We start from the raw sequence: 8,621 nt of genomic DNA on the forward strand, positions 1-8,621 counted from the left end.
AGAACCTTGTCTGCCTTAATTTTTAATGGTTTCTGCTACACTTTTGTGAAGGGGTTGTTTAAAATGACTTGTTTCATTGTCTGAGAAAAGTGCCCATATTGTCTCTCTGTAATTGCTGCTGCAGTATTATTTGGATTACAGATCTGTGTATGATTCAGAAGTACTATGTTGTTGATGATTCTCTAGTTATATATTGTACAGGAAGAGTTTCTTATACCAGAAAAATAGAGGACCAAATTTATCCCTGAGGTATCTCCATGCAATTTAGTGGAATTGCACCAAAAATGAGTTAGGCCTGCAATGCCAAGCAGTTGCTAAGGCACACTTGTGTTTGCTTGCAGTCTCTTTTTTGGGGCAGAACTCTATCCTAACTGATCAGGAAACTTGTGGCCAGTCAAGAGATTATCAGCCTGGTTTTCAGAAGCAGTGGATTTTAGTGGATTTTACTTACAGTTATAGCTGAAGTCATGAAGGAGGGTGTCTCTTAAAATTCTGCTGTCAAATGTAGAAAGATAGAGAAGTGTTTTTAGCGAGCATATGTGAAAGGCTTCATTTTTCACACCAGTTGTTATAAAAGGATGCAGCATTGCTAATCCAGCTCTAGCCAGATTAATGCCACACAAATAAAATTAACTCTCAGTAGAGGTAGAGGAGGAGGGAGATTTACTTTTCTGGCTCCTTGAACTTTGATAAAGAATTGAACAGTAGACATGGCTATATATTCTGCAGCCTTGATCATTTCTATACAATCTAAATTGAAAAGAGGTTTATACTATTAGACAGTTCTTAAAACACACAAGTTCATCATTTACCAAAAAAAGGCTTAATATACGTTGAAAGTCATTTTCACTGTAAAAAAAAATTCTGTAAAAGTGTTGGTTATCCCTTCATGTTCATTTAACAGCTTCTTTGATTCTGAAGTAGTCTATCCCTGTTTAGACAAATGTGTCCTTAAATTCTCAATGGTGACAATCAAAATCTTTTTTTTAATAGTTTATATTGTATTTCTCTGTGGTAAGCTGGTTTTACGAAATAACAGTTACTGGCAAGTAGCATCTGCTTTTCTGATCTATATGAATCACTGTAGCTGGTGAACAGGATTTTTTTCTCTTCACTTCTACTCCAGCTATGTTAAGAGCACCTCTTCTGTCACAGAGTCTTAGGCAGTTTTCCCACAGGGATATATAATGGAGTTCATGAAAGTGAAAAAAAATGATTCATACAGTCATTTTATTTACTCATTTAAGACAATAATGTTGCTGATAGTTACCCAGACTGTGGAGAGTTTCATTTCTCTAAATTGTGCAAGAATTACTTAGGAAAAAAATCATCATCGTAGACTTTATCTTTTGAAAAAAGAAATTGAGGCATAGCAGTATAGTAATTATGGTCTCATTTCCTGTTGTTTGTAGGCTTTTTGCCACTATGAGTTGTAGAAACTTTAGGGCTTGAGATATGGAATAGTATTAGCAGCATCATTTGTAAAATAGAAGCCCTCTTAAAGCTTGTCAATACTGTAATACTCAAAAAGTATTAATTAAGATTTTAATATGGTATCCAAATGACGTATGTGATCATCTATCACATATCTCTGTATGTGATAGATGAAAACACCTATCACACACCCCTAAAGATGTAAGGTTTCTGGTTTAGAGTTTACCTTTTTCATGGAAAATGCAGGTACTACTAGAGGGGATGGTGGGGAACAGTTCTAGGACTTAAACATTTGGTTCAGCGGAATTTCCAGTGCCAAGAAGAGGGGTCAGACACTAGCTCTATGCCTCTAGTGAGGCCAGCGCTGTTCTCTGGGCTCAGCTGGTCCCAGTCAGAGAATCAGGGCAGTTCATCCCATGAAGCTTCACAAAACAGGTGTCACCTGAAACAAGTTTGGATCAGTGCCGCTGGCAGTGATCACTAGGGCAATCAAGGCAGACAGCTTGCTGAGTCTTTAGGCAACAGGTCCCACTTGCTGCAGTCTTTAAAGTAGGGGTGGACAAAATATGGCCTGTGGGACAGATCTGACCCACAAACTGATTGGATCTGGCCTGCAGCTGGACACCCACCAATTGAATGCATCTAGTCTGCAGTTGCCCCCTGGTGCTCCCCATAGTGTTGAGCCCTGCCCAGGGCAGCCCAGACCTTGCACCAGCCAGTGTGCACAGCTTCTTGGCAGGGCTGCTCCTCCTGTGGCTGCAGCTGCCCAGGTACTGCTCAGTTCCCCCTGCCTCCAGTGGCTCCTCCTCCTTCTGCCCCTGCTGTCCCATTTTGGGCAGCAGGTAGCATGGGGAAGGGCAAAGGCCATGGAGGTATGTGCTAGGCACCACATGTCCTGCCAGGCGGCTACTGCCCTAGTGCACAGGGCTCCAGCTCCCAGCCTCCTTCTACCCACTCCACCACCCGCAGATGGCAGCTCTGTGTGCTAGGTGATTAAGATATGTTATAGTAGATGTTTGATTTTTACCACATGATTTGTCTTTTATCTATACTTTGTTAAAATGATATCTTATGAAAGATTTTATGTCTGTGGCCCTCAACAGCTCACCAAAACTCATTAAGTGGCCCTTCAGCTGAAATATTTACCCACCTCTGCTTTAAAAGCTAGACTCAGTCTGCAATACTCTGTCCAGGAAAAGATTTAGGCACTTACTCTTGACCCTTGTCTTGACTCTTGACTCTTCCTTGCTTCACTTACCAGATCTCAGGTTTTAACTCTTGGCTTCAGATTCTGGTTCTTACTCTTGGCATATTCTGATGCCAGCTTTATCTCCTGACTCCAGTTCCAACTTCTGGTGTATCCTGACTCCCAGCTCCCTGAGAACCCAGTCCCTGGACTTTGCCTGTATGTCAGGGGACCATCCCTGATTGCCCACACACTGATCCCTAACGATACCTGGCATGCATGCCTACCAGTCCAAAGCCAAGAACAGTCTGTAAACTCTGCCCACCTTGAACAAACTAAGATTTTGTGGGATTTAGCATTTGAATCCCCTTATAGCAATTGGGTAAATATCCACCAAAGGAAGCTTGAGTGGAGCTGTATCTTTCCTCACAGTATAAAATATGTTTCTGTATAGTGAAAAGAGTGAACAATTTTTAAGGCTATGGTAAATGAAGGAAGAAATAATAGTTTTGACTGAGTCCAATTCTGGGCTCCACAATTTGGAAAGGATGTAGAGAAGCTTGAAAGAGTCCAGAGAAGAGCCATGTGCATGATCAGAGGGCAAGAGAACAGGCCTTAGGAAGAGAAGCTGAGAGCCATGGGACTCTTCAGCCTGGAGAAGTGTAGGCTTAGGGGGGGACTTGGTGGCAGCCTATAAGTACATAAGGGGTATGCATCAGGAACTGGGAGAATGTCTGTTCACAAGGGCACCCCATGGGAAGACGAGGTCCAACAGTTACAGACTCCTGGATGACCATTTTAGGTTAGACATAAGGAAAAACTTCTTTACTGTCTGAGTCCCCAATGCCTGGAATACACTCCCTCCAGAGGTGATGCAAGCACCTGCTCTGGATACCTTCAGGAAACATTTAGATGCCTATCTTGCTGCGATCCTTTGACCCTAGCTGCCTTCCTGCCCCTTGGGCAGGAGGCTGGACCTGATGATCTTGCGAGGTCCCTTCCAGCTCTAATATGTATGAAATCTATGAATAATTTGAGAGTCCCTCAGTGAAAAGTCCTGTCTCTAGCTTCCTTATGATTAAAGCAGGATGTTTAATTTTAGGCACTTCCCCTGATAAACAGCCATACATGAAGAAGAATCTAGTCTCCAAGGTGGTTGCATTTGAATTTAAAGCTTGTGCTGTTTAATATTGCAGGTTCATTAACCCCATAATCTGATAGACTCTTATGAAATGAATTATAAAAATGTTGCCATGACTTCTGTTACTTTTTTGTATGAGTTGCATCAGTTACTTGTATGACCGGTGTGATACACACTTTAAAATGCCTTCACTGTCCCATAACAGCTCCAGAACATATTTTATCTGTATGTTTGAGATTTCTTCCACTTCTGTTAATGTACGCAATATTTTATTTGCACCCCACCAGCTTACTTTGTAGTGCCAAGTAATAAAGTATGAAACCAAAATTAAAAAATGAAGTGCCTAAAATTAGGCACCTTGGTTTTAATTTACAACTTACTGAGCATCTACACATGCAACTAATATGAAGCAATGAATTCCTGAGCTTATTGCTCCAGAGTTTATTGCTCCCCAGTAAGCCATTTGAACATGTGCCCGGGACCGCAGCATATTGAGATGGCTTGGTGCAGCCCTGGCTGACAGGGGGTCCCGGGGCTCAGCCTGCCAGCCTGGGGCTATTTCCCCTGCCTCAACATGCTGCACAAGGGTGCTCCAGTGCAGGGCTAGCTGGCAGGCACCCCCTGCATTGAAGCACCCTCATGCCCCAGCCCCTTGGGCAGCATCTGAACGTGTGCTGCTGCAGAGTAAGAAACTCCACAGCAGGATAGTACTTGTATTCAGAATTAATTAACCTGCTTCAGAGTTGATTAGTAGGACTGTGCGATATTTTGGCAGACATTTCATTTCGGAGGTGTTTTGGCCTGCTTCGGCGCCCGAAACACCGAAATGAAACGGAAGGCTCTGAAACATCTCTGAAACAAAACGAACCCATCCGAAAAGTTTCAGAAATGTTTTGAATCTGGGCTTGCAGGGAAACAGAAACTAAGAAGAGAGAGGGGGAAGAGTGGGGTGGGGAGGGACTTCTCTGATCTTGACGTCTTGGCATCCTTAGCTGGCCAGTGTCTATGATCTGTCCCTGAGGTCCCTTCCAATCCCAGTACTCTGGGGGAGGGATGGCAGCCTACTATCATCCTGCGTACAGATCCGGGGGCCTGTGTCCCCTGGGAGGGGTCTAGCACAGCCTCACAGCCCTCCCAGGGGCCACGGGCCCCTGGATCTGTGTGCGGGATGACAGCATGCTGCTGGCTGGGGCCAGCACCTGAGTCTGTTCGGTGCAGCCCATGCTGAGCACAGCCGGGGGAACCATGATAGCCCCCAGGGCTGCCCTGTCTGGCCCAGCATCCCAGCACTTAAAGCCCCACACTCACTGGCTGTAGTGGGGGCTCTGGGGCCATGTGGCAGAGCCCCCCCCACACAGCCCCCACTCTGTGATCTCTCTCCCCCCACTGCCCAGCTCCACCCCTGATGGCCCCCCAGCATCCCAGCACATTAAAAAAAACCCCCAACAACAAAAACCCCCCTGCACTCACCAGCTGCAGCAGTGGGGATCAGGGCCTCTGCGGGCTTGTGGCATAGCTCTCCCGCACCATGTGGGGCAGTGGGGATTGCCCCCCCACTTGGTACCTGCATAGTAGCTGACCCATGGCATGGGTGCAGTGTGGCTCAGCAGGGTGCTGTCTGGGAGCTGGGGCCATTGGGGCTGAGTGGTGCTGGGCTCTAGCTGACACATGGAGCTGCCACAGCTCCCAGACAGCACGTGGAGTCCTGCAGTGCCCTGCTGAGCTGTGCTGCACTTGCATAGGGCAGCTACCACGTGTGTGGGGGGGGGAGGGGTGTCAATCTCTGCTGTCTCCCACTGCCCTGCACTGTGTGTGGGGGGAGGAGAGGGGGGCTCTGCCACGAGCCCTCAGAGGCCCTGCTTCCCCACTGTTAGAGCCAGTGAGTGCTGGGCTTATTTTTTTATTTGTATTTTTTATTTTTTTTAAGTGCTGGGACTAAGCTGAGGTCGGGTGGGGGATGGTGCCGTGCAGGGCAGCCATGGGGGCTTCTCCCATGGCTCCCCCTGCCTGGGGAAAGGCAGGCACAGCCAGAGGAGCCATGGGAGAACCCACGGGAGCTATGCCTGCCTCTCGCTGGCTAATCCGAATCTCCGAAACAGCGTTGAACGTCTGAAACAGATTCGGCGAAATCGAAATGGAGCAGCGATCCGAAACACTGAAATGAATCACTGTCCTCTGAAATGGCTGAATCTGAAATTGAAACGAGATGTAGCCATTTTGCACAGCCCTATAAATTAGTTTACCCCAGCGTAATAGGGGCGCATGTGTAGACTTGCGACATATACTGCACAGCTAATTAGTGTACTCTGCAGTAAGTGTCTTGTGTGGACGTGACCACTGAGTAGCAACAATTCCATCTGTTGATTTGGTGTCAGTGGAAGCAGAAGATGCTCAGCACCCTTATAAAATTGAGCCATTTTTGAGCCTTCTCTAAAGCCCACTAAAATCAGGAGTCTTTTGGCTGACTTCAGTGTGCTTTGGTGGTTAGACCAGAATTTCTAACTTCTAGATACTCAAGTTTAAGTCTGTGGCCTTAATAGCTAATGGAATCTGTTCCTGAGAAGGTATTTATCATGTTAAATTCAGTGGGTACATTCTTCTGTGTGAGAACTGCCCCAGTGTTCTGCACAGAGGCTGAGCAGCTGCTCAGGAGGTTAAATGAATTCCCTATGAGCCGTGAAAAGGAAGTTCTTCATTACTTGCTGGGTAAAACTGCGTGCTAAGTTTAATTGCATGCAGGCTAGGAGAGGAACTCCAGATCTTCATATGCATTAATCCATTTGCTCATACTTTGCACAGCTGGCGTGGAGGGACTCCAGTTGCTATTCCAGCCCATAGGAGCTGCAGCCGCTTCAAAGCCAGAAGTCCTCCATCAGGACTTGGAAAAAATGGGGTTAATTTTTTGAACTGTTTAACACTCTGCCTGCATTGAGGCAATTAAGCTGACTTGCTTGGAGATGAAATGGGTTATACTCAAGGCAGGTGCAGGAATCAGCATCTCTCATAACCAGGCCTAGAACTTGTATATCATTATAACATCTTTATGCACAAATAAACTAGACTTGCTGCAGAATGTATTGAGACTGATTCTGAAGAATAATTGCTTTACAATATATGAGTTGTATCAGGTTATTAATGTAGTAAATGTTTTCAGCAGTATTATATCTATTTTGAAAACTTTTAAATGCTGTGTTCAGGTATGTGAATTCATTCATTTTTTCTAAAGTATGACGACAGTAAATAACCAAATGCAAGAAATCTTTTCAATTCAGGAAATATGCAAGTAAAGAATTGTCCCTTATTTACAGCAAACTGCATTCAAAGAATGAGAAGAACACCTCCTCTGGATGAACTGCAGCCTCCACCATATCAGGATGATAGTGGTTCTCCTCACCTCTCCTGTACACCCTCTGAAGTTGGTGATGGTAAATGTGAATTTTCCCACTGTAACAACAGCCCAAGATGTTCATACAAGTGCCCAAGTGAGGGAAGCACTGGACATGAAATAGAAAGTTTTCATAATAAAGGATATGAAGAGGATGTACCCAGTGATAGTACAGCTGTCCTTAGCCCAGAGGTAAATGATAGTTTAGTGTTCATATATAGTTATCTTAGATTTAGTGCGATGGCATCTTAATGTAAGATTTTTTTGAGACTGTCTTGCTTTTGTTGCACATCTTACAAAGTATAAATGCATGGTAATTGCAAAAATCACCCATAAAGAGAGGAATATATTTTGTGAAATAATACAGTACTATAGTTTTAAATTTATTTGTGTGCTGATATCTTTAGTATTTCATTTGAAAGCAACCCGTCCTCAGGATGACTTATTTTAAAATTAAGTAAAATATAGAAACCTCATTTTGATATATTATTATTTAAAGGGACTAAATAGAAACAGTTTGTTCTTATTGCAATTTTAATTCTATAGCTTAGCAATAAATCAATTTAAATTACATTTCTTTTAGTATCTTTAATATTATACATGCCCGGGACCACAGCATTTTGAGACGGGTCGGTGCACACCTGGCTTACAGGGGGCCCTAGGGCTCAGCCTGGCATCTTGGCACATTGTGAACAATCCTGGATTAAAAAAATATATATATATTGAGTATACTTCTATCATCAGCAATGTAATAAATTTGGGGTAAAATTCTCCTTTCTCCTTTTTGTAATTTGTAATGATTATTCATTAGAAAATCTATTTATTTTTATTATTCAAAATCCTTTTTCCTGTAATAGTTGGCTATTTATATTTAAAACTTACAGCTGTATTGACGCTGATAAAAGGAAAATTGTCAGCATTGGCAATTGGCTTTTTTTTTTTTTTTTTAGCTGATTTGACCAATAATGTTGCTGATAAATGCTGTGGAGGGTGGGGTGGCTCCCGCCACTGCATACACCCCCGGGAGAGGTATGGGAGGCATGTGCCCTCTGGATCTCTGCACAGATCGAGGGTGGGCTACTGCTGTGGGCTGGGGGCAGCACTGGGCTCTTCCCAGTGGGAAGAGCTCGGTATTGGGCTGGGGCTGGGCTGGGGCTGCATTTGGGCCCAGGCACTGTGAGGTGGCTCTACAGGTGGTTTATGGTGAATTTTAGAGTGGCTGCAGTCCACCCCGTAGTCCCCCCTTCCAGTGCTGCTGCTGCCCACTCCGAGTGCAGCCCCAGCCCAACCCTCTTGCTGGGAAGAGCCCGGTGCCACCCCCAGCCCCAAAGTGCAGTGGCAGTCCGCCCTTGACCCATACACAGATCTGTGGGGCACACATCCTCCATGGCTCCTCTGGGGATGTGCGTAGCTCTGGGATCCGCAACCCCTAGACAAGCCTCTCACAGCTCCATCCTGCACACTGCAGCCCTGGC

General features: G+C 44.9%; 1 protein-coding gene across 3 annotated transcripts in view; it reads left to right on the top strand.

The window, feature by feature from the left end:
• Positions 1-8,621, top strand: part of SYT14 (synaptotagmin 14) — a 195,061-nt gene that overhangs the window by 150,231 nt on the left and 36,209 nt on the right. For all 3 annotated transcript variants that reach the window (XM_019516407.1, XM_019516406.1, XM_019516405.1), the window contains one exon: positions 7,070-7,338. In XM_019516407.1, the coding sequence (XP_019371952.1) occupies positions 7,070-7,338 (269 nt within the window). The remainder of the gene's footprint in view (positions 1-7,069; positions 7,339-8,621) is intronic.

Source organism: Gavialis gangeticus, unplaced genomic scaffold, assembly GCF_001723915.1.
Source record: "Gavialis gangeticus isolate Ggan-Ray unplaced genomic scaffold, GavGan_comp1, whole genome shotgun sequence".
NCBI classification, from domain to species: domain Eukaryota; kingdom Metazoa; phylum Chordata; order Crocodylia; family Gavialidae; genus Gavialis; species Gavialis gangeticus.